At 48.8% G+C, this 23138-nt stretch overlaps 7 protein-coding genes across 9 annotated transcripts; 4 read left to right on the top strand and 3 right to left on the bottom strand.

Annotated features, from left to right (window-relative positions):
* Nucleotides 1–1060: 1060 nt before the first annotated feature.
* Nucleotides 1061–3017, bottom strand: LOC120952639 (BTB/POZ domain-containing protein 9-like). The gene is made up of 2 exons (XM_040372067.2): nucleotides 1954–3017; nucleotides 1061–1885 (listed from the first exon to the last, which is right to left on the bottom strand). The coding sequence occupies exons 1-2, from the start codon at nucleotides 2792–2794 to the stop codon at nucleotides 1527–1529; spliced, it is 1200 nt and encodes a 399-aa protein (XP_040228001.2). The 5' UTR covers nucleotides 2795–3017; the 3' UTR covers nucleotides 1061–1526.
* Nucleotides 3018–3225: 208 nt separating this feature from the next.
* Nucleotides 3226–5490, top strand: LOC120949263 (F-box only protein 9). 2 transcript variants are annotated; one of them, XM_040366459.2, is made up of 4 exons: nucleotides 3226–3458; nucleotides 3526–4395; nucleotides 4462–4773; nucleotides 4855–5490. In XM_040366459.2, the coding sequence occupies exons 2-4, from the start codon at nucleotides 3695–3697 to the stop codon at nucleotides 5168–5170; spliced, it is 1329 nt and encodes a 442-aa protein (XP_040222393.2). In that variant the 5' UTR covers nucleotides 3226–3458; nucleotides 3526–3694; the 3' UTR covers nucleotides 5171–5490. The 2 variants fall into 2 exon arrangements, with proteins under 2 accessions (XP_040222393.2, XP_040222392.2); XM_040366458.2 differs by having other exon boundaries at nucleotides 3226–4395.
* A 57-nt stretch (nucleotides 5491–5547) lies between these two features.
* Nucleotides 5548–7448, bottom strand: LOC120949264 (GDP-mannose 4,6 dehydratase). Its single transcript, XM_040366460.2, has 2 exons — nucleotides 7071–7448; nucleotides 5548–6980 (listed from the first exon to the last, which is right to left on the bottom strand). The coding sequence occupies exons 1-2, from the start codon at nucleotides 7140–7142 to the stop codon at nucleotides 5964–5966; spliced, it is 1089 nt and encodes a 362-aa protein (XP_040222394.1). The 5' UTR covers nucleotides 7143–7448; the 3' UTR covers nucleotides 5548–5963.
* A 1558-nt stretch (nucleotides 7449–9006) lies between these two features.
* Nucleotides 9007–14322, top strand: LOC120949188 (ADP,ATP carrier protein 1). Its single transcript, XM_040366285.2, has 3 exons — nucleotides 9007–9286; nucleotides 10137–10633; nucleotides 13822–14322. Exons 1-3 carry the CDS (start codon nucleotides 9124–9126, stop codon nucleotides 14065–14067), a joined length of 906 nt encoding a protein of 301 aa, XP_040222219.2. The 5' UTR covers nucleotides 9007–9123; the 3' UTR covers nucleotides 14068–14322.
* A 1395-nt stretch (nucleotides 14323–15717) lies between these two features.
* Nucleotides 15718–18098, top strand: LOC120949182 (uncharacterized). Its single transcript, XM_040366276.2, has 3 exons — nucleotides 15718–15944; nucleotides 16023–16146; nucleotides 16227–18098. Exons 1-3 carry the CDS (start codon nucleotides 15894–15896, stop codon nucleotides 18071–18073), a joined length of 2022 nt encoding a protein of 673 aa, XP_040222210.2. The 5' UTR covers nucleotides 15718–15893; the 3' UTR covers nucleotides 18074–18098.
* A 111-nt stretch (nucleotides 18099–18209) lies between these two features.
* LOC120949186 (isovaleryl-CoA dehydrogenase, mitochondrial) lies at nucleotides 18210–20326 on the bottom strand. Of its 2 annotated transcripts, XM_049606971.1 has the most exons (4): nucleotides 20215–20306; nucleotides 19843–20137; nucleotides 19681–19760; nucleotides 18210–19480 (listed from the first exon to the last, which is right to left on the bottom strand). In XM_049606971.1, the coding sequence occupies exons 2-4, from the start codon at nucleotides 20005–20007 to the stop codon at nucleotides 18436–18438; spliced, it is 1290 nt and encodes a 429-aa protein (XP_049462928.1). In that variant the 5' UTR covers nucleotides 20008–20137; nucleotides 20215–20306; the 3' UTR covers nucleotides 18210–18435. The 2 variants fall into 2 exon arrangements, with proteins under 2 accessions (XP_049462928.1, XP_040222217.2); XM_040366283.2 differs by having other exon boundaries at nucleotides 19843–20326.
* A 184-nt stretch (nucleotides 20327–20510) lies between these two features.
* On the top strand, nucleotides 20511–22523 carry LOC120949190 (uncharacterized). Its single transcript, XM_040366286.2, has 3 exons — nucleotides 20511–21146; nucleotides 21218–21798; nucleotides 21882–22523. The coding sequence occupies exons 1-3, from the start codon at nucleotides 20978–20980 to the stop codon at nucleotides 22005–22007; spliced, it is 876 nt and encodes a 291-aa protein (XP_040222220.2). The 5' UTR covers nucleotides 20511–20977; the 3' UTR covers nucleotides 22008–22523.
* The last annotated feature ends 615 nt before the right edge of the window (nucleotides 22524–23138 follow it).

The raw sequence follows: 23138 nt of genomic DNA, 5'->3' as shown, positions 1-23138 counted from the left end.
TTCTACACCTCGGCGCTCTTTTGGATTAGTGAAGGATGAAGCCAAAACATCATATAAAATATCTCTGATTCCGACTCCGACGCTTGTCGACTTTGACACCAACAGTCTCCGAATTCGGCTGACTACGGTTCCGACCGACTCTAACTCCGTCAGACTCCGACTCCAGCCGACCCTGGGCGACTCCAACTCCGATCGACAAGCCGAGGCGTTGGGTGCGCGGCATAAAGCCAAACGCAAGTTTCAATCTAGATAACAGAATACAAATTACATAACATTACAAACAAGCCATTTAACATTCTTCTTCTATTTGGCGTTACGTCCTACGCGGACATGCCGGCCTATACAGGCTTTCGAGACTTAATTCATTACCACGTAGCCGGATAGTCAATCCTTGCTACGGGAAAAAAAATTAAAATTTAAAATTATGAACAACAATCTATTTAAAAATATTATCATTCTAACGTATCACCTTAGCCATCGTTTATGCGATCTCTTTTAAGCATTAATTGTTGCTATGTGTATTTTTTTTAAACTACTAACTCAGTCATACGAATTATACGAAATATTTTTACTAGCCCACGAATTCAGATGAAGTGCAAAAATCTATTTTAAAAAGCAGTTTCGTATGCTGCCATCTTCTTCCAACACCACGGTGTCTAGACAGCATAGTCAAAATAAGGATAAAATACGTCTTATGTCTTCAACAGTCACTACTCTTTGCCACTGAAATTATTCGCGAAAGAAGTGACGCTTCTTTAGAAAACAGTGATTATTTTTTCAACAAATCACACACAACACGCAGGAATGATAAATAAATAATGCGTTGGAATTTCGGTCAGCACTTAACACACCGACAGGACAGGCTGAAGCCGTTATAAAGCCGAAACGATCTTCACGTCACCGTTTGGTGGATGCTGCTATGGGGGTGATCCGTTTGGGTCTTTTCGGATTGTTTTATAGAGCGCGTGGGACTACATGGGATCGGACCTGTTGTTGAGATTCTATTTCTTGATAGGCTTGTATGTTTTAGCTGGTTTACACAATCACAATGGCGTTCTGCTCTTTGTTCCGCAAAGACTCTCCGATTTTATTGCTTGATTTGTGTATTGCGCCGATAATACAAAATAGTAAATGGAAAACAAATACTTTTGTACTTTTTTATTGGCCAATATTTCTCTTTGTAGGCATCGTTTCCTGGTTTCACTTCAACTTTTTTTATGCAGAATGATACCGCTTCTACCCTAGTGTTGGAGGTTATCACTTATTATGTTTCATTTAAGCAGAAAAACTCGTTTTATAAGTAGAAATATCAAGCAGATTCTTATGATAATGGCTCTCAGATACCCTGTAGTATTGATATGATTCATTCTACGGTATAACTCATTCTTCATTTTTAATATCTTCTTTCAACAATCCACTAGATTGTTGTGAAAAAAACAATGAAAATCACCTTCGTAATACATACAACACGAATTATTCGTTTCCGTAATCCAATGCACACCCGAATACAAGTGGTGCATGTTCTTCTAATCCGAAGTGGAATGCCATTTCTTCTTTTTCTGTTTCATGTGCAACATTGCCTTTATGGAATCAATATCTTCATATTTGTCGGACGTGGTCACTTCAATGTAGCGTACTTCCCGCGCCCGGAAGTGCACCACTTCCGTGGGTTTATTGTGATTCAGTGCGGCTAGCCGGTGCCAACATTCCCCATCGAGTGATACATCAACGCAGTAGACCACATTGTCTGCGCTTTTCATCTTATAGCACACCTCGATCTTGTTGATGACGTGCGCTTTTTTCAACACGACATCGGCACATCGTATCCTTCCATCGTACAGCTGTGACCATACGATTTTATCCTTCACTACGTTCTCTCCTGGCACTGCCGGGGAGGAAAGGGAAAGCAATTAAAGCTATGTAAACAAACCTACAGCAAAACGACATTCTTACCTACGCCACGATTACGCAGCTTGTAGAGCGTTTCCTTCTCGGCCACAATGTTCAGCAATTGGTCCGACTGTAGCACCCCGGTCGGTCGCACCACCGTGACCAGCTCGTTGTGGGACATCAGCGGAAAGCGCACCTTGTCGTATATTTTCTTGTACTGATCCGCACCTGCGTCTTCCTTCGCTTGGTACCACTTATGCACGGCAAGAAATATATCTACCTCCGGTGCATCAAACTGATCCCGATCGAGCAATCTGCACAGCGACTCGAACGTGAGATTTTGGAACGTCTCATGCCGCAGCACAGCGAGTGCATTCCTGTCGACAAACTCGTCACACACCGCAAGCAGGTCGGCGAGATCGAACAGCCGACCGGCGTCCAAAATAGCGCACACATTGCCCACGGACACGTGCAGCGACAGGTAGTTGATGATTGCCTTCTCCACGCTGGGAAATCCGTACTGGATGGCCAGCCCGAGCGTGTCCAGTATGTCCTCGTCCTTCATATCCTTCAGCGACATGCTGCCGGAGTAGATGTAGCGCAGCAAATATTGGAACGGTTGCAGCGGAACCTGCAGCGCAATCTCGGTCTGCTTCGTTTCCTCCAGCCCACCGTACAGCAGCGCTTGGAAGTATTCGCTCCGGGCCGCCAGTATCACACGGTGCGCCGGTATGCGCTCCTGCTCGACGACGAACGTAACGTCCGCCTTGTCCTCCTTCATGCACAGGCCCGCGATGTGTATCGCAAGCAGGGCTGTGTCTTCGATTTCTTCATGATTTACACTATCCACATGCTTTGCGGGCGAGGGCGTATCCTTCCTTTTTTCCTCATTAACACTCGCCATGGCGTTTCAGCTCTTTGCTTGAACAATTCACCGTACAGAAATGAGGAGCAAGTTTCGTCCGTCCTACGGGCAACGCATGCCGTGCAGCTATAAACAACGACCCGGTGTAATGGCGCCAAGCGTGACAATTCGCCAACTGTCAACACAACAAACGAACGGCAGCTGCTTTGGATTTGCAAGAAATCTGGTTCCGAAATGTTTTACCATTGATTCAAAATACAATTTATTACTTTAAAATATCAGATTACGAAACTAAATTCCAAATTCAAAGCTCAAATCGAGCTATTTACCGCCAAATGTTCTGGAGTCATTTTTCTCCACAGCATAAACCCACCACTAGGCACCTTGCCGGCACGGTTGCCAGCCAGCTCTGCGCAAGGAAATCGCCGTTTGTTTACATTTGACGTTTCGTTTTCTTCTTCCCCTTCCTGTGTTGTTTTGAAACAGTCGCTGTCAAAGCAAAGAATTTCACGTCCTTCTGCAAGTCGTAAAATGGCCCACGGTAAAAAGTGAGCCGTTTTTCGGAGCGGTATTGGCGGATCTAAGCGATTAGAAAGGCTAAAGTAATTCTCCCCCGGGTGGAAGCAAAAAGGAAGCTACCTGTTTCTTGTCTCACGCACAGTGCAAACGGACTATGGCCAGTTGGATGGTGCAAGTGGATCCCGTGCGTTCGCATTTTCAGCCGTATTTCGTCCATATTATCAATCTGTCGCACTCATCCCTTTCCAAAGTTGTTCGCTACAGTGACCGTGAACTAGCACGATACCAGCGTGACACTTATCTCGACGCCACGATCCCGGCTTGAGCGGACACACTAGGATTGGTTGGCATCGCCGTCACTTTTAAGCATCGCGCAGGAGGAACTACCCGCTAGAAGCACCGCCACCCGTTCGGCCTACGATGGATTCGACGTCGAGTGACGCCGGCAAGGAAGATGACGATGAGAGTTCGTCCTCCTCCACTACCAGCGGGTCGGAAGCGACCAGCCCGAAGCGCTCCGAGCTGGACGATTTCCGCGAACAGTGGCAAAAGGAGTTGAAGAAGGAGCAACACGTTGCGAGCGCTGCTACGGTTGCTCCGACTGGCGGTAATGTGGGGGATGGGAAGGATTCGATCGAGCAGCAAGCCCGCCTCCTGTTCCAGCAGGGCTCGGAACTGGAACGAAGCGGCAAGGTGTTCGAAGCCATGCGGCTGTACCGCCGGGCGACTCAGCTCGTGCCCGATATCGAGTTCCGGGTGTATGACAAAAAGCACGCCAAAGCGACAACCGCTGCAGCCGAGGTGGACGGGCTGATGGAGCGCATGCTGGAGACAAACATTGACGAGGACGAGGAAAACCTGGAAGGTGTCGATCTGGGGCTGCGGTTTCAAACGCTGATGGCTCGGTCGGGAAAGCTGTTCGAGCGGGCGAGTGGTGACCGCAAGCTGATCGTCACTTCGGCCCACTTTTCCGATCTGCCCATGGAGGTCATCCTGTACATTCTGCGCTGGGTGGTGTCGAACGATTTGGACCTGAAATCGCTCGAGCGGTTTGCGTCGGTCTGTCGCGGTTTCTATCTGCTTGCGCGAGATCCCGAAATATGGCGTCATGCCTGCATGAGGTACTATTTAATTCATCTTTTATGACATGTATTTTGTTTCTACTACAACAATTGCACTTATTGCAGGATTTGGGGCGTTAATCTGGGTGTGCTGAAGGGAACACCGTTCAGCTCCTGGCGCGAGATGTACATCAACAGGCCGCGCATACTCTTCCACGGGTGTTACATCAGCCGGACGAGCTACCTGCGGTCGGGGGAGAACAGCTTCCAGGACCAGTTCTATCGCCCGATACAGCTGGTAGAATACTATCGCTACTTTCGCTTCTTCGCTGATGGGAAGGTGCTAATGATGACGACCGCCGATGAGCCGCAGCAGTGCGTCGTGCGGCTAAAGCAACGTGTCCCCACACAGAATGAAATACTGCGCGGACACTATCGGTAATGGCATGAAGGACAACCAGAAGGAAGCATTTTCCCTTTATTGATCATAATTTTGCATCATTTTTTTTGTTGGTACAGACTGCATGACGACATCGTTATTGTGGTCATACAGCGCAACCGTCCATCGGCGGCCGGACAAATGCAACGCCCCGGTCGCAAGGCACGTGATATTGAGCCGGAATATGGACAGCAAACGTTTCTGATGGAGCTACAGATTGTGAGCACCGGCAAGCGGCCGTTCAGCCAGCTGCACTGGAAGCAGTACACGATGGTGCAGCAGCGCAACAATCAGGAGAAAACGACCCAGTTCGAGCTAACCACAACCAAGTATCCGCCGCTGTACTTTTCGCGCGTCAAGAGCTACCACCAGGAATCGGAAGGACCATTGAAGTAGTTTGCTCGTGCGGCGCGCAATACATGCTCTTTGCTTGCGGGAGCCTAAAGATCGAGCAGAATACGATACTTTACCCAGAGAGAGAGACACAGTAGGAGATGATTTATTTTTTGCATGGTTTTTTTCTCTCCTACCCGTAGGTAATGATAGTACGAAAAACAATCGTGTTAATTATAACCCGTTTCGGTGAGTCGTGTGATGGGCTGAAATTGTAAGAAGAGAAGCAGTTCTTCGGTGTCGGAAAAGCCTAGCTTATATGAATGTGAAAAGGCTCGAGAAACCATCTTAAAGGTGAATAAATCAGTGTTATTGAAATAGTCCCCAGGCTGGTGAACTACTCTCCCCAATTAACTAAGAATAAGCAAACTCGAGGTATGTATAGTTTTGTTCACTTTCGATAATTTATTACTAGCGAGAGCTATTGGATAGAGAAACTGATACAATTTAAAATATTGCCATGGAATATGCGCAATTGTGTGGTTGTCCGAATTCCCGATTACGCCTAGTGGATTAATTTGTTCATTTTTGGCTAGTTTTCTCCCTCCGATAATGTGCTTTTAGTGGATAGCAGTGATAAAATAAAATGCGCCAATGGCCGCTATATCCACTCTTTCAAATACATGCAACCCCACTGTGGTTAAAATAAAATCTTCCCCAACGAGGTGTGAAACCCTGCGGGGACTTTCCATCCCGTGTGTCACGGACCAAATACTGACCTTCGATATAGTTAACACGTTAAAAAAGAAGAAACGTTCAATCGCCCAATCGTTGTCTCGCGCCTCCCCCAAACTGCTTAGGCCGATGGGTTGTTCTTCATCAGCTGTATGTCCGCCGCCATCATGTCGGCGATCAGCTCCAGGAATGTTACCTTCGGCGACCAGCCCAGCTGTGCCTTCGCCTTAGACGCGTCGCCCAGCAGCAGGTCGACCTCGGTCGGGCGGAAAAACTTGGGATTGATGCGCACCCGCACCGTATCGGTGCCCTTCTCTACCCCCACCTCATCCACGCCCGTACCTCGCCACTCGATCTCGCGCCCAATGTACCGGAACGCCTGCTCGACAAACTCCCGCACCGAGTGCGTTTCGCCCGTCGCGATCACGAAATCTTCCGGCCGCTCCTGCTGCATCATCAGCCACATCGCCTCGACGTAGTCCTTCGCGTGGCCCCAGTCGCGCTTCGAGTCGAGATTGCCCAGCTCCAGGTACTCCTGCTGGCCGAGCGAAATCTTGGCCACCGAGCGGGTGATTTTGCGCGTCACGAAGTTCTCCCCCCGGCGCGGCGACTCGTGATTGAACAGGATGCCATTGCAGGCGAACATGTCGTACGCTTCGCGATAGTTGATCACAATCCAGTACCCGTACATCTTGGCACACGCGTACGGTGAGCGGGGATAGAACGGGGTCTTTTCGTTCTGGGGCGTTTCCGCCACCTTGCCGTACAGCTCGGACGTCGATGCCTGGTAGAAGCGGACCGTCCGCTCCTGCCCTACCGTACGGATGGCATCGAGCAGCCGGAGCGTACCGACCGCATCCACCTCCGCCGTGTACTCGCTCAGATCGAACGAAATCTTCACGTGGCTCTGGGCGGCCAGATTGTATATTTCGGACGGGCGCACCTGGGCAATGATTTTCACCAGCGCGCTGCTGTCGGTCATGTCGCCGTAGTGCAGCTTCATCTTGCCCTCCCGGTGCGTGCGCGGATCCGCATACAGATGCTCGATGCGTGACGTGTTGAACGTGCTCGCGCGCCTTATTATGCCGTGCACCTCGTAGCCCTTGTCCAGCAGAAATTCAGCCAAATATGAACCATCCTGCGGGTTTTCGAGGGGGGTTTGTTTGGAAGAAAAAAGAGTAGTGACACCTATTGCAGGGGAGGAGAGGCAGCCACTTTAGCTACTCACTTGACCCGTAATGCCTGTTATCAGTGCCACTTTCCTATCGACCGGATTCGTCACTGCTGCTTCGCCCTCCATGCTTAGTGGACTAATTTAGTACGATAAAATCACCCGACTGTGTTTGTATGTTATTAGCGCTTCTGCGGCAATAAAAATGCTTCTGCGGAATGGCGTGTGGGTATGGGTGCGAAATGGAATTTGCCAGCAATTTGCAAGCGGGGACCGGCTTTTCCGATGCCTTTTTCGTAGACCAGCTCGCTGTGACGTGTATTTACATTTGCTGCCGTTTGTTTTGATAGCACAGCACAGTGGATTTCCAGGTCACCATGCGGGTTGACAGGCTTAAGGCCCAGAGAACATTTGATAAGGTTTTTTTTTGCACCGGCTTGCATAATTCGATTTTTAGGACACGCACTAAAATACAAAATTTAGCTTAGTTTGTGAACATTTGATAAATTTAGGGGAAAATAACAGAAATTGAAGCTAACTGAACAATCGCAACGTACCGGTGCAACTTATTTTTGATACTTATCAAAGGCAGGACCTTTTTGACCAAATATATTGTTGGTTGGTCGTTATTTCACACTGATGTTTCAATTACTTGTCTATAACCCTTTATTTATTTTTTATCTTCTACAAACCATCATTTCGCAAGCATTTTTTCGCAAAATTCCTTTTTTGTTGCAGCGTAAAAAGCTTGTTCACGCTTACATAACAAATCCAAGCACCCACAGCCGCCACTATAAACCGCCGCCAGCATCGTAGCAATCAGTGTGGCCAGATTATTTTGGCCGTTTTCGGTAGGCACAACAATATTTTATCGGTAGTTTTCGGTAGGTTAAAACTCGAGACTTAACTCGTGTTAAAAGAAGTGAAAGCGAAAGAAGTGTTAAGCGTGATGGGGGGGGGGGGGGGTACTAATGCGCAAAATGAAAGTTCCATTTCAAAAGAATATGCATCCTTTACCTAGGATATGAATTAGATTTGGTTCAGCGGTTAGGCTCGTGGCAACGCTCATCGGATGCGATTTTATCGGACGGCCTGTCAAATTTTTATATGGGATTTAACAGATACCGTCGGACGACGAAATCGCACGTCCGACGTTATCTGTCAAATCCCATATAAATCTCGATGGTGGTACAGTCGACAACTCGAACGACTTATTAACATGCCCATCGTGGGTTCAAGCCCCGAATAGACCGACCCCCCATAGGTAGGACTGACTATCCTGCTATGGTAGCAATAAGTCACTGAAAGCCAAGCCCACTTCACTAGTGGGTACAGGCAGGCCTTGACCGGCAGCGACTGTTGTGCCAAAAAGAAGAAGAAGAAGAAGAAGGAGCAAGAGAACGCATTCTCCCTGTGGTAGCGCTCCATCCGCCATTCATTAATTATCAGCCCAAAACAACGAACCTCGGATCCGATCTTGGGCCAGACCCCCACTGTGTGTTTCTACCTTCCCCTCGCCTGAAAATTTCATTCTCTTTGTCTGTCGGGTAAGCTTTAACCGCCGACAGCGAGATTCAAATTCAAATTTAAATGGTTTTCTTTGACGAAAAATTCTCGGAATCCACGCAACTGACATTTTCTACTTATTATGAACATTAAATTTTAACGGATAAAAATAAAAAGTGCCAGGCAAACAAACGTGCATCAGCGCGATAAGTAGCTAATGAGGTTAGCAATCCTTGAAACAGCATCCTAAGCGCCACAGATTAAGCTTAAACGACTGAAAAATTAAATATCTGTGATTTTCGGTAGGATAAATGGAAAATCGGTAGTTTTAGGGCGGTCATCTGTGAATCGGTAGGCATATAAAAAATCGGTTGGAATACAGATAAATCGGTATTTCTGGTCACTCTGGTAGCAATAGCTCGGCAACGTTCGGCACTGTTCGGCCCGCGCGCCCGTTTCGATACTGCAAGTGGCAAGCCGTGGTGGTTCGCAAAATCTTTTCATTCTCTTGATTTGTGCCCTCCGAACGGTTAAGGCCCTCGACCGCGTGCTCCGCCGGGTTTTTCTTACAGTTGCTAGCGTCACCAGACCAGATCCATCGAAAATGACCAAGAAGGCTGATCCCTATGGCTTCGCCAAGGATTTCCTGGCCGGTGGTATCTCTGCCGCTGTCTCGAAAACGGCCGTAGCACCGATCGAACGCGTCAAGCTGCTGCTCCAGGTCCAGGCTGCCTCCAAGCAGATCGCCGTCGACCAGCAGTACAAGGGTGAGTGTGTGTGTGTGTGTGTTGGGCAGAGACAGAAATTTGCCAGCTCTCGACCAAATGGTGTGCGAGTGTGTGTGTGTGCGTGTAATAGTGCCAGTATACCGCCCCGGTACCGGGTCCCGGTCTTTGTGGGAGAAATGAACTTCACAACGTGGTCTCGTGACGGAAGTCTTGAAGTTGGGAAAAAGCATGCCTTTTCGATGTCTTAAATGAAGTGCTTTTTCTCATCGCCTTGAGCCCGCTGGAAGTCGATGGAAATTGCAGGTGGCTGGCATAATTGGCTTGTAGTATGAATGTGTGAGAGAAGGTAGAATAGACAGAGCACAGCAGCACACAGTTGTCGGCATGTATGTGCGGTTGTGTTGCCCCGGTCGCCATATTGATTTTTCTCCCTAACCCCGCGAGCATGGCTCAAGTAGTCGGGGAGAGGAACACGGTGTTTCGCAACGAGCTCCGTTTCCCCCAACCAGCATTATGGTAGGGCATGGTGTGAAAATGAAGAAAACTTGAGCTTTTTCTTTACGAAATATGTCTAAAACATAGCTATTTAGCTTAATACTTTCAATGCTAAAATGAAACTAGCTGTCGTGCGGGGATTTTGCACACTTCACGTGATACACAATTTTGTATGGTTATGTAACAGATCACAGGGTTCAGCCCTGGAAATATTCTAGAAGGATCGTCGGCGCGTGGTCCAAGGTTAGGGAATAGAGTGCGTAAAATTTCTTTTTCTCAACCATTTGGCCAGAACGGGGTTGCATAACGTACACGCAAATAACATTATTAACGATTTTTTCTTCTTTTCTTCCCTCCCCCTCTCCCACCCACAACAACCCCACTCAATCTGCAGGTATCGTCGATTGCTTCGTTCGCATCCCGAAGGAGCAGGGAATCGGTGCCTTCTGGCGCGGTAACTTGGCCAACGTGATCCGTTACTTCCCGACCCAGGCCCTGAACTTCGCGTTCAAGGATGTGTACAAACAGGTGTTCCTCGGCGGCGTCGACAAGAACACCCAGTTCTGGCGCTACTTCCTGGGTAACCTCGGATCCGGCGGTGCCGCCGGTGCCACGTCGCTCTGCTTCGTGTACCCGCTCGACTTCGCCCGTACCCGTCTCGGTGCGGACGTTGGTCGCGGTGCCGGCGAGCGTGAGTTCAACGGTCTGCTCGACTGTCTGAAGAAGACGGTCAAGTCGGACGGTATCATTGGTCTGTACCGTGGATTCAACGTGTCCGTTCAGGGTATCATCATCTATCGTGCGGCCTACTTCGGTTGCTTCGATACTGCCAAGGGAATGCTGCCGGACCCGAAGAACACCTCCATCTTCGTCTCCTGGGCCATCGCACAGGTAAGTGGTCGGACTTATGTTTCTCAGCAATAGCACAATAATACGCTACAGCGCGTGTTTTGCGCATTACATAACCATTTCCAATCGATCGCGCTAAAAAACAGACTCTGGGCGGTTGTTTTGCTCAGTTGCCACAGTTCGATTTGTGACAAATGGGGCTTCTCGCGATTAACTACATACGGACGGAGGAAGGAGCACGTTTGTTTGTTCGTGACCTGCACTGTCCTCCGGTTCCTTCAACACCGCGAACCACTCATTAACGCTAAGGGGGAAGAACTATGGGTTTCTAACCGTGTGTCAGCACTGGGCTCCACTACAGCCGCTGTGCGTAGCAAGTACACGGGGTATATTGGGGAAATGTAACATGTGCTTGGGGGGCTATCTGATTGTTTTTTAGTTGTGGCCATTGGCTCGGATTTCGCTGATAAGAAGGAAGCGAGCATAGTAATAGTAAGACGTATTTCTCTCCGATTGATGACTTTGCTGCAAACCAAAACACATGTGCCTGCTTGCGTTTGACAAACGTCGTCGTACGGCGGCCTCCTCCAGCAGAGTGAGAGCAGCAGGAGAATGTCGTTTTGACATTGAAATTTCTTGCAAATAGCTGATGAAGATGAATGAGACGCATTTGAAAATGTGCTTAGCTGTTACGTAAAAGGTGGAGGAGTAGAGAATACAGTTGAAATACTATCTTAAATTCGAATTTTGAGGTTTCTTCACTTTGCAGCTTTTGTTCTTATCAACACCGTTGTGTAACATTGGCCGGTGGCAGGATTAGGGGTGGAAGAAAAAAACGGCAACGGAGGAAGTGCGACTGTCAAACGGTCAAGAAGATTGGTGAATGACGCGCAGGTCATGACGCAAGTGTCAAAAACTGTTGCTGCTACGGCAAAAGAATACCATCCCCAAACAAACGTTCCCCCCCCCCCCCCCCCCGCCCACACTTTTGTACGTAAATCAAAGTTGCAGAAATCGGTCAGAGTATTTTTTTTTTAACTGCATCATGTAAAGATGTCACCTGAAAACTGAAAATGCGTATGTTCTTAGACGCACACACTTGCATAACAGCGGCGGTTTACTCCAAACCACCACCACCCCAATGGTTATACAATCCCCCGCCCCAAAAACATACGCACATGTGTGTGTTTAGTAGTAGGCCCCCCATAACAACCGTCACAGGTTGCCTCGTGCTCTCATCTCATATTGTCCCGGTTATATTTAGAGCAAAGGCCACCTTTTTTTTTTTTTCTTTCACCGTTCCTCCCGGTTTTCCACGTATTGCTTTTAACCTTTTTTTTATGTAGAAGAAGCTGCGTTTTTCTTTTGCCACCAATTCTCGTCTACTTTCTTCATTAGCCGCCTTCTGATGGCTGCCAGTGGAAAGGGGTGGTGGGTAAAGATGTGTTCTATTGTACAGCGCAGAATGGCAGCGCGTCAAGCTTCCTCGGTTACTCGTTGCCGCCAAGGTCGGATCAATTGATGGAGAAAATCGACGTCAACGAGCGAATGGTTTGCGCCTCTAGGCGTAGGTTTCCTCTAGCCGCTGTTACGCGATGCAGCTATACGAACGATTATTTGTGCATTTTTAGGAATATTTCTGAGAAAATCACATTTTGTTAATTGGGTCATGTTTCCTACTCATCTTTAAAAGCAAATTTAACAACAAGACAACACAAATGTTAAACATTCGTCGCATAGTATCATGTGGCCCTTTTGGTATCTCGCCTATGGCCCTGTCTTCGAGGCCTTTACATTCGCAAAAGACAAGGCTGCAAACAGAGTGTGGTGTGGCACATTGCTAACGCGAACTCGACAAACAGTTCGACCCTTCCTCACCTCAGGGTTGAGAGTGAAAGATTTCGAAACATTTACCACCACTGTGTGGCGCGTGTGTCGCCCTTTTTTTCGCTCAGCCTATGCCATCTTGAAGAGTTTGTTTTTTTAGTGTTCTTGTTGCTTTCTTTTTAAGCGTTAAACGAGAATGGCGAGACGCGGAACGTCGTCACAGCTACGTAGCGGATATTTATAGGAAACAGAGAAACCTCCTACCGCCACTTGAGAATAGACCGGTGTGGGTATATGATGAGGAAAGGCCCCCCAATCCGTTATATCCACATGCACGTTTAATCGCTATTGATTCAAATACGCGATGCTATTAACTCAATAAGCTTCACTTCGTGGGTTCTTTTCTTTTGTACAACAATTCTTAATTAGAAGAAATTCTCGTTAATCCTTGTTTTTCGCCACAAGAACCCTTTTTTTCGCTGATACTTACGTAACACACCGGTGTGTCCCATTTACAATGAGCGCGCACTGTGTGTGTGTCCGTGCCCGTAAATGTGACGTAACGTATCATTTTGTCCAGAGTCTTGCCCCCTCGCTGAATAGCCTTGAACAGTCACGAACAGCAGCAGAGCGCCGGGTTGGTTTGGTCAATCGATAATTCTTTCACTTCTTATGCTGTTGTGAATGTTGCAAATACGGTTTAATTTTCGATCAAATAAGCAAACGATGCTACAGAAACCTGCTTTTACAGCAATCACATGATAAGTTGGCGAAATCCCTTTCCCCCCTCGTGCTGCTGACACCTCTCTTAATTTCTTTTTTACTGCATTTGAGTGGAGCCGCTGTTCTGGTGACAAGGGTATCCGCAGTCTGGGTTGTTATCACTTATCAGCTGCGCAGGGCCACCGCTTTTAACTGGTGTGAATAGGAGCGAGCTCTGTGTTAGCCTTGAAAAAGTGGTACGGCTTTGCCCCCGCAAAAGGGAAGATAGCAGCAGCAGCAGCACGCGTGGCAATAACGACTACGGCAAACACAACGTGACACAGCGCATACCTTTTAGAGGACGGAAGATCTCAAATCCGCAGACATGTGATGCGTGTTGTGTGTTACATATGTGTACCTTTGGAATTAGGAGAGTGTTTGATACATTGTGATAAAAGTTTGGAGCGATCACTACTATATGAATTGGTTGCAACCCTGGTGGGAGTATCAGTTGATTTCGAAAAATCAATAATTTGCAACAATGATGGAATGAGCTTAATTCAATGTTGGGGATATTTCAGCCCATCTTAAGCCGATCATGGAAATGGATATGTAAAATGTATTACTACTGTGTTATACCTTGAAAATACCACTGTCAACACATAATGCTAACCAAAACATTCTTTTCCTCTTTCACACAGGTGGTGACGACGGCTTCCGGTATTATTTCGTATCCTTTCGATACCGTCAGACGACGCATGATGATGCAGTCTGGCCGTGCCAAGTCGGAGGTGATGTACAAGAACACGCTCGACTGCTGGGTCAAGATCGCCAAGCAGGAAGGTTCCGGCGCGTTCTTCAAGGGCGCCTTCTCGAACGTCCTGCGTGGTACTGGTGGCGCTCTGGTGCTCGTATTCTACGACGAAGTTAAGGCCCTGCTGGGTTAAGACGGGGAACAGCACGCACCTTAGTGTAATTAGTTATGTCCAGCCAGTCAGAACAGCAGCAGCAGCAGCAGTAACATCAACAACAACAACAACCATTATAATAACATCCAAATCAACACACACTTACCGGTAGCGATCGGTCTTGGGTGCTGGTGCTGATGGGATTGATACCCTTTAGCCACACAATCACAGGCGATCGCCGCTAGTAAAAATGGTGTATTTGCAAGACAAAATTAACTGTTACAAAACCAATAACCCTTCGCTGTCTCGCTCTCTTTCTCTTGTACTCACTTTTTCTGTATTACTTTACTGTTCCGAATAACCGACAAGCTACTAGATACCGCTATGCGACGTACGCTTTTTAGAAAAAGGAGCAAAGGAGGGAGCCTTTCGTGTTTCCTCTTTCTCTCTCTCTCTCTACGGGAGATGAGTGTGAGCGGACCCTGGGGGTAGAGACAGTGTGCTGTTTGTTGCATGTACTAAGTCGAAGAAGCAGAAAAGTTGCGTTGTTTTATCATCATATTGCCCTCTTCCTTTGGTTCCGCAACACACGGGCATTAAGGGAAGAAGCCAGCACTATTCTAACTTCCTGGACGACAACTGCTGCACACGCAATGCAACCAACCACAACAATTATAGCCGGGTTAATACGATAAAAATAACCGATTGCGATCACGAAAACAGAAATAGATTCGAAATAATAAAATGGGCCAACCATGAAATAACACGAAGTTTTTTGTTATCTCTCAAAAGCCGAAACGTAACGGGAGCGTTTGAGCGCAATCATAAAGTTATTCGTTGGGCTGGTCTTATTGTAAATCCAATTGGATTTGAAAATTTAGGATTTCCATGAATATTTTGTGGTCTTTCCTAGTGATGTGCTCTTTGGAGCGCACCTGCGACGTCGATCTGACTTCGGCTATTGTTAGTCAAAATCCGAACCACTAGTTCCACCTAGAGTCGGAGTCGTTCGGAATCATCTGGAGTCGGCCGTCTGTCCGACCAGACGACTCCGAACGACTCCGGATAATGTTGGGAGGACCTGCTTTCCGGAGTCAAAACGAATCCGAATGAATGCTCTCTGAATTAGTGACCTCAATTAGCGAGCTGGGAGGACCTTCTTTCCGGAGTCAATTCGAATCCGAATGAATGCTCTCTGAATTAATGAGCTCAATTTCTGTTTGTTGGAGACTTTTCGTACGTTTGCCAATCCAATATCACTTTAAAAATAAATAGATTTCATTAAAAAAAAATTGCCAGCCAAATGTGTTGGTTGTTTATAATATTAAAACAAATCATATTTCCAGTTTGAATTTGTTAACGCCTTAATGCAGGTCCTATTTGAATCACAGACGTCAATAATCATGTGAAATTCCTGCTGGGCAAAAACTGTCATTCCGCCTTTCAAAAACGCTCGCCTGCGAGGGAAAATCGCTCCGATTTGGAGCATTCGCGAGCTCACCAACTGCAGTAATTTGTTGCATCGCGCGTGTGTTTATAGCCTCGCGTTATGATCTGTCCCTTGTCATGCCGCAGAAAAACTCACAAATTTGTTGCAATTTATCGATTTTCATGAAAAAATTATGTGAGAAAAAAGGAGAATAAAATAATTAAACGGAATTGTAATGTATTTCTCGCATTAGAATGATTTTGAGGGGATTGCTGAACTCTGAAGCAGGGGAATTGTTTTGCTTTCATCTGTACTAAAACCCGACGTCGTACCAAATCCCAATCGAAGTAGCCGTTTTTAGTACTAAAAGTAGAAATTTGCCGCCTCACGGCATGCTTGGGCTCATTTACAACAACACTACCGCCCGGTGCACATCATGGACGAGGCAGCGCAGCAGGAAGTGAAAAAGATTCTCGCCGACTTCTTGGTAAGTTTTCATTTGCCTTCGAAAATTCGATCACTGTGACGCATTATGCACACTTTGCCTCGCGTTTTATGTTTGCAGTCGAACAATTCATCGTCCTCCTCGCACGATGCGTCGTTCAACGACCTCGAACAGTTGGCCGAGCTGCACAAACAGATAGAGCTGAAGAAAGTGCACCGGGACGATTTGCGTCGTTTGAATTTCGGTGAGTTACACCGTGGCCATCTGTTTCCACTTAGTCTAATTGAAAAACTTCGCTTTTTAATGGTGTCCAAAATCCAACAGGACTGTTCTCGCTCAAGCAGGGACTGGCGAGCTTTGGCAGCGGAGCGTTCGAGGAACAGCTTGCCATCGATCACCACACCATCGTCCGGCAGGTGGTGGAGAAGTACCGGGAGGCATCGTACGGTTTGCAGCGTTATTGCGGCGAGCAGACACTGCTCGGCCAGTCGCGGCAGGCTCTGCTCGACCAGGGCGAGCTGCAGAAGCTGCAGAGTGTGCTGCGGCTGCAGGACCAGCTGCGCGTGAAGCTCGCCAGCACGCCGATCGTGAAGCAGTGGGACCGGGAGAAGGCCACCCTGTGCGCGGAACAGAAGGAGCTGGCCAAGCTGGAGCAGGTCAGCAATGAGATTACGCACAAGCGTAAAGACATGCTCGACCGGAAGCAGGGCGAGTTGGCCAACGTGCTGATCGCTATCGGCGAAGGTTTCGAACGGGCGGAGGAGCTGCGCATCAAGCTGGCGGGGATTACGAAGCAGCACGGAGACGACCTGCACGACGACCACAGCAGCGAGACCGATCTGCGGTCGGAAGATGGGCGGAAGGATGCGGGCGGCACCGGTGGGGTGGAAGCGGATCGGGAGGCGAACAGTTCGCCGATGTTTGAATCGATCGACTGGAACCTGGAAAGCGCCAGCATGGACTTGAAGTTGGATCTGAACTTCAAGAATCCGAACGATTTCCCCGACATCCTGGCGCACCTCAGCACCATCCATTCCGGCAAGTATCAGCTGCAGGATGTAGCCCACTCCGTCGTTGACAAGGGCAACGGGAAGAAAGCGCGCCACGAAGCAAAGCCACCAAAGGGTGCGATGAGAAAGGGTGGCAAAGCAGCACCGGGTGAGGTTAAGTCATCGCTCCCGGAACAAACTGACAGAGATGCTGCTGCTACGGTCGCAAAGAAATCCAAAATGGCGGACTGTCGCGAAAAGGTTACTACGCCACAAGTGGAAGAGCGCAACGGGAACGACACGGAAAATGTAAAGCCGGCCGAAAATCGCAAAAATCCGCAGCAACGCAACGATTTCGCAGTGCCCAAAGCACCAATGCCAAAGAAGGCGGTTGGCGCCAATACGGCCAATGTGCAAAATGCTGCTGCACGCCCGTTGCGCAAAGTGCCGCCACCAGGGACGCCGAAAAAGTCCCCACAGAAGCGGGTCGCAATGGCCGGAACCGGCCGTAAGGAGTGCAAAAAAGCACTCGCGCCTGCTTTGGTCCAAATACAGCAGTCCAGCAGCCATCGCTCTTCAAGCAACCCTTCTGCCAGAGCGTCCGGTGGAAACAGTAAGGGCGGTGGTTCCAACAGCAATCAACCGAACTCGAAAAAGGAACCAGAATATGGCGCTCAAGAGCAGCCACGTGTGCAGCAAGAGAAACCTCAACAAGCCACAGCGCAACAGAAACAGCAACCGCAACAGCAACAATCAAACAGAAACAACAAACCGACAGTGTCGAACACTGCCAAGTCGTCTACCCGTGAGCCGGCGGTGAAGGAGAGCGACCCGGAACCGATGGAGCTGGACGCGGAGGAGGACTGCAACATCGGCGAGATGATAGACACTTCGGCGAGCAACAATTCCCTGGACTTTGTGATGCAAAGTTCGAGCGGTGAGTTTGATCTGAACTTTTCCGGCGACCTTCCCGACATGAATCTGGGTGATGATGCTGCTGCCGATGAAGCGGACGATCTGGACTTTTTGTGTGCCGGCCCGGCTAAACAGACGCGCAGCAAATCGCAGAAGAGGAAAAAATCGGTCGATAGTAGTAATGACGTAGCGGACAGCTTTGACTTTGCGTTCGACGGCAGCAACTCCAGCGAATGTTTGGACGGTGGGGACGATTTGTTTAGTTGAGCTACTTTTTTTAAATGTTGCTAATTGAATTGAATTCTATTTATTTGCCTATCCCGCCCAACCAAACGTTGGGGGATAGAGCGTAAAATCATTTCTTTCCATTGTTCGGTTTCGGTTTCACGACCTCGCTTTGAAGTTAAAATATACGCAACAGTATATTACAGATTAGCGGGAGTAGCAAAAGGGTTTCAATTTTCCACCAAACGTTTTCATAAAACGTTCCCTAGACACTAACTCTAGTAAATGCACTTTTTGCTTGGAATTATTGGCGGTCGTTTTGCTGTGTCAACCACAGCCAAACGCCGATATGGCAGCGTCGGTCAGTGTTTGCTGTCGGTTTCGCTCTGCTCCGCCCTCAACCATCACTGGTACTCCTTGTTTAGGGCGCGCCCGATCAGCATGCGCCTAATTTCGGACGTACCAGCGCCGATCTCGTACAGCTTGCAGTCGCGCATGATCCGCCCGGTCGGATAGTCGTTGATGTACCCGTTGCCGCCGAGGATCTGGATCGCGTCGAGCGCGACCTGCGTCGCCTTCTCGGCACAGTACAGGATGACGCCCGCGCAGTCCTTCGGATTGGCCTGGCCGCGGTCGCAGGCCCGCGCCACCGAGTACAGGTACGCCCGGCACGCGTTCATCGTCGTGTACATGTCGGCCATCTTGCCCTGCAGCAGCTGAAACTCGCCGATGCGCGTGTTGAACTGCTTGCGCGAGTGCGCATACTCGAACGCCACGTCGCAGGCCGCCTGCATCAGTCCGACCGGACCGGCGGCCAGCACGAGCCGCTCCAGATCCAGCCCCGACATCAGCACGTACACGCCCTTGTTCAGCCCGCCGAGAATGTTGCCGGCCGGCACCTTCGCGTCCTCGAAGATCAGCTCCCCGGTCGGGCTGCCCCGGATGCCCAGCTTGTCCAGCTTCGGGCCCTGCGTGAACCCGGCCGTGCCGCGCTCGACAATGAACGCGGTAATGCCGTGCTGCGGTTTCGCGCTCGTGTCCGTCTTCGCGTAGATGACGTACGTGTCCGCCACTGGGCCGTTGGTGATCCAGAACTTGCTACCATTCAGCACGTAGTAGTCGCCGTGCTTGTCGGCCCGCAGCTTCATCGACACGACATCGCTGCCCGAGCCGGCCTCGGACATGGCCAGGGCGCCGATGTGTTCGCCACTGCACAGCTTGGGCAGGTAGCGCTCCTTCTGCTCGTCCGTACCGTGCCGATGGATCTGATTGACGCACAGGTTCGAGTGGGCACCGTAGGACAGGGCGACCGAGCCGGACGCACGCGACAGTTCCTCGTTCACGATGCAGTGGTCGAGGTACGATCCGCCGAGCCCACCGTACTCGGGCTTTACCGTCACGCCGAGCACTCCCATCTCGCCCAGCTTGCGCCAGAAGCTGCGCATCTCTCTAAAATGGAACAGAATAAGGAGGGAAATTAAAAATGTGTTAAGGTGTGATTTCTGAGTGCATTTACAAATGGCAATGTGAAATGTGTGAATTGCTGCATCCCATTGGCCATATCTCATTATGCTTTCCCATTGGCATTACGCAACGTTACGCTTCGTACGCTGACGTACTAATCGCTGGAACTACAACAGGATTCTTACTTGAATTCATTCTGCTTGTCGATCTCCTGTGCCAAGGGGGCCAATTCTTTTTGCGCAAAGTTGAACACGGTTTGGCGCAGCTGGAGAAAAAAGAAAACAAATGAAATGCAAAATTATCACCACGACTATCTTCAAAGGCTCCATCCGCTGCTGCATGCATACCTGTTGCTGATCTTCCGTCAATCCGAACAGATACTCATCGATCGGATAGTGCTGCATGGACCGGGCGGGCACAACGAACGTACCGCCCCACGATCGGGCTTGGCTCGGGGCCAACCTAGCGGACAGGAACCTTGCCGCAGTCGTTAGGTTGCGTATTGCTGACATTTTGCCCTACTCCCTCCTCTGTGCCTTCTTATTCTGCGGCAAGTGTTCGCACCAACAACGCAAAACAACACCACCACACACACACGAACGTACGGAAGGAACGATAACCGCGTGGCGTATGTGCTGATACCTGGAAAGGGGGAGAAGAAGGGAGTATTTAAATTGATAGGAGGTGGTGGAGGTGGTGGTGGTTGGCACCCTAGTTACAGTGTGACGTAGCGCAGCAAGCAAAGCCGATCTAACGCCAAACGGAGATACGCGCTCCCGTGTCCAGCGAGTTCGCTTTCGTTCGATCGTGATGCTCGCAGCAAGCAGACTGAGCGGTCGGGTTCACGTTCGTGGGGGTTGTTTTCGCGACTCACCGTACGGTGCGCGGTCCTCGCACGCACACACTGCCATTTGGTTGGCGGATCATCAGGCGCTGATAGTAGAGGAGCAGCCTTTCCGACCTTGATTGCCTGTTTCGTTGTGAGAGGTGGATGAATGGCAAATTTTCGATGCCTGCTGGTGGGGGAAGGTACAAAGAGCGATTTCATGGTCCCTTCTGGGGGCTTGGCTTGTGGAACGAGTTGGGGAGAAACTGCAATGGGAATGGGAAGAGAACCACGTTGCAAAAAAGAAGATCATTTTTTTTTGGGATGAAGTTCGATAAATTTTAGATCGTTTACGAGGATTTCAAGCGATTTAGCGATTTTTTGTTGTTTCAAAATTCAATAAATAAACCATAGATTTTTCGTATAGCGAGCTGGCAACACTGCCATCAGCTGTCAAATGCCAAACATCCATAAACAACTGGCTTGACAGCGGAAAAGCAAACGAGAGTAATAAAAAAAACAAGTGATGATGGTAAACAATTTGGCGATCTCGATCTTCGTCCAATAGTGAGCCTGGAATCGTAATTTAACCCTCCCAAGCACAAGCATTTCCTACCATAATACAATTGCTAGTGCGTGCGTGTAGCGTAGGAGAGATGAACGGCAACATGACGGTGAAATGTGAACCAATCAGCGAAGAGGCGGAACTGTTCAACAGCCTTGTCGCGGCCGGCGATGATGGGCAGCCGCTGCCCCAGCAAGACCTTCGGTTTCTCTGCCTGTACAGACTGAAAGTTACCCAAGAGACGGTGGAATTGCTGGAAGGTATACATTCAAATGACATCCAAACTCCTGCCCATCCCAATAACTTCTCGCTCCATTCCGACTCATTCCAGCGCAAAAGATTGACGTCGAGTGTTTGCGCAAAATGCGCATCGAGGACGTGGATGTACTATTCGAGGGGAAGCCGCTCGGGTCGAAGATTTTGTTTCGCGAAGCATTCCTCGAGTGGCGCGACGAGATTGGGCTGCCGTGCCAAAGCATTAAATCGATAGGCGATCGCAAACGGTACAGTGAACCGTCGCCGGCGTCGTCGGCGTCGTTCGATCTGCTGGGCGGAACCCCGCTGAAACAGCAGCTGCTCACCTCACCGAACTGGGACGAATGCCTGCCGCCGGCGGTACAGCTGTTCGGCGAGCGGGAAGCGAACGGTCAGCGGGATGGTGCGGCTCCCGTGTCCTACCGCTCGTTTCAGTGGCCAATGACGCCGGGCACGCTAAAGGACGTGCTGAGCAGTAGCCCGATCGGGCAGCCGATCCTTGCGCGCGGATGTTTGGGCAGCTTGAGCAAATCGCTGCAGTATCAGCTGGCCGCCATCATTATCGATTATCATATGGAGTTCGAGACGAAGATTACCACCCCGCAGCTGGAGAACTATGCGTACTGCATTACGACGCTGTTTCCACACGAAAATGCGGTAAGAATTGGCGCAATGGAGTGCTGAGGGAGGTTTCTGAATTGCTTTCCGGAGCAGCTAACACATTTCTATTTCCCTTCTAGCAAACGTATCACATTCCTCGTGGTCCCAACAGGCGAAATCCGGGCGGTTCGCTGTACTCTCGATTTATTAATCAAAAGATAAGCAAAAAAGCACTCGCCATCGGAAGCACGATGGCTACAACTTAAAAGCAGAATGCGTTCCATAATGCCTGTGTGTGCATGAGTGAAATAGAGAGAGACGATTTACATTTAAGAGGATTCATTCAACCGTCTCACGGACCAAGTTTGTGCACAATTTAGCTCTACCACCTTATAAGTCTCTTCAGAGTATTTTTATGTTGCTCGTAAAATCGAATTTGCGTTGTGTGATTAATTGGAGTGATTTAGCTTACTTTCTAGGGTTACATGAAATGGTCATACTTTTTTTTTTGGTGGAAACTGTGGAAGCAATTGTTTATCTGTGGAATCAAATACTTAACCTATCTACAATATTTATGTGTGTGTGTGTTTTAGGAATCTAATATTTATTCTTGTGATTGCAACGATTGTTTACCATTTATCCCATCCTCTCTACACTGTAGTCTACTTCAAGATGTGTCTTTTTTCAAACATCACTTCATGATATCGAATAGTACGTGATATGTACGCAGGTGGGAATTGCTACGAATAAACTATGAAAACTTTGGATTAATAATTTCAAAATGCGTGATCCCGTGGTATAGTTATCGATATGCTCTTCTTGGGTTCAAGCCTCGTATTCAAGACGGTAGCAAGGGGACTGACTATACGCCTGCCTGGTCGGTTTGAGCTAGTGATGGGAAAAAATAAGTTTTCGTCAGAATCGATTCCGGCTTGCTCTGAATTTTTCTGGAATCTATTCCGGGTCCTACCTGTCCGGAATCGGATTTGGTTCCGCAATTGGATCCGGAATCGATTCCAGAATCTAAATCAGCTCCTAAAACGGAATTGGCTCTGAAATCAGAATCGGCTTCGAAACGGAGTCGGTTTTAGCATCTCCATAAGAACAGGCGTTTGCGTCCAATGATGCTACGTATTGATTGCAGCAAATATTTGTAAACAAACCATTCTCATAGAGATTCCCGGACTGATTTTGCTTCTGAAACTTCTTATTTCAATTCAAGAACTGATTCTCATTCCGGAGCTCATTCCAATTCTGGAGTCAATCCTGATACCGTTACCGGACCAAATTTCAATTTCCAGGTCGATTCCGATTCCGGAATCGATTCTGATCCCGGAATCGGAATCGATTCCAGCATCGGAAGGTTCCGAACATGGTAGATCCGATTCCGAGCTACC

Source organism: Anopheles coluzzii, chromosome 2, assembly GCF_943734685.1.
Source record: "Anopheles coluzzii chromosome 2, AcolN3, whole genome shotgun sequence".
NCBI classification, from domain to species: Eukaryota; Metazoa; Arthropoda; class Insecta; order Diptera; family Culicidae; genus Anopheles; species Anopheles coluzzii.
This window is presented reverse-complemented; position numbering and strand designations above follow the sequence as displayed.

Excerpts from the sequence above, each read along its gene's own strand:
- LOC120952639 (XM_040372067.2), bottom strand. The coding sequence starts at position 2,794 with ATGGCGAGTGTTAATGAGGAAAAAAGGAAGGATACGCCCTCGCCCGCA. Across the intron at positions 1,886-1,953 it reads GCTGCGTAATCGTGGCGTAG|TGCCAGGAGAGAACGTAGTG; the intron begins GTAAGAATGTCG and ends CCTCCCCGGCAG.
- LOC120949263 (XM_040366459.2), top strand. The coding sequence starts at position 3,695 with ATGGATTCGACGTCGAGTGACGCCGGCAAGGAAGATGACGATGAGAGT. Across the intron at positions 4,396-4,461 it reads TGGCGTCATGCCTGCATGAG|GATTTGGGGCGTTAATCTGG; the intron begins GTACTATTTAAT and ends CACTTATTGCAG. Across the intron at positions 4,774-4,854 it reads ATACTGCGCGGACACTATCG|ACTGCATGACGACATCGTTA; the intron begins GTAATGGCATGA and ends TTGTTGGTACAG.
- LOC120949264 (XM_040366460.2), bottom strand. The coding sequence starts at position 7,142 with ATGGAGGGCGAAGCAGCAGTGACGAATCCGGTCGATAGGAAAGTGGCA. Across the intron at positions 6,981-7,070 it reads TAACAGGCATTACGGGTCAA|GATGGTTCATATTTGGCTGA; the intron begins GTGAGTAGCTAA and ends GAAAACCCGCAG.
- LOC120949188 (XM_040366285.2), top strand. The coding sequence starts at position 9,124 with ATGACCAAGAAGGCTGATCCCTATGGCTTCGCCAAGGATTTCCTGGCC. Across the intron at positions 9,287-10,136 it reads CGTCGACCAGCAGTACAAGG|GTATCGTCGATTGCTTCGTT; the intron begins GTGAGTGTGTGT and ends CTCAATCTGCAG. Across the intron at positions 10,634-13,821 it reads TCTCCTGGGCCATCGCACAG|GTGGTGACGACGGCTTCCGG; the intron begins GTAAGTGGTCGG and ends TCTTTCACACAG.
- LOC120949182 (XM_040366276.2), top strand. The coding sequence starts at position 15,894 with ATGGACGAGGCAGCGCAGCAGGAAGTGAAAAAGATTCTCGCCGACTTC. Across the intron at positions 15,945-16,022 it reads AGATTCTCGCCGACTTCTTG|TCGAACAATTCATCGTCCTC; the intron begins GTAAGTTTTCAT and ends TTATGTTTGCAG. Across the intron at positions 16,147-16,226 it reads TTTGCGTCGTTTGAATTTCG|GACTGTTCTCGCTCAAGCAG; the intron begins GTGAGTTACACC and ends AAAATCCAACAG.
- LOC120949186 (XM_040366283.2), bottom strand. The coding sequence starts at position 20,007 with ATGTCAGCAATACGCAACCTAACGACTGCGGCAAGGTTCCTGTCCGCT. Across the intron at positions 19,761-19,842 it reads TGACGGAAGATCAGCAACAG|CTGCGCCAAACCGTGTTCAA; the intron begins GTATGCATGCAG and ends TTTTTTCTCCAG. Across the intron at positions 19,481-19,680 it reads GACAAGCAGAATGAATTCAA|AGAGATGCGCAGCTTCTGGC; the intron begins GTAAGAATCCTG and ends GTTCCATTTTAG.
- LOC120949190 (XM_040366286.2), top strand. The coding sequence starts at position 20,978 with ATGAACGGCAACATGACGGTGAAATGTGAACCAATCAGCGAAGAGGCG. Across the intron at positions 21,147-21,217 it reads GACGGTGGAATTGCTGGAAG|CGCAAAAGATTGACGTCGAG; the intron begins GTATACATTCAA and ends GACTCATTCCAG. Across the intron at positions 21,799-21,881 it reads TGTTTCCACACGAAAATGCG|CAAACGTATCACATTCCTCG; the intron begins GTAAGAATTGGC and ends TTTCCCTTCTAG.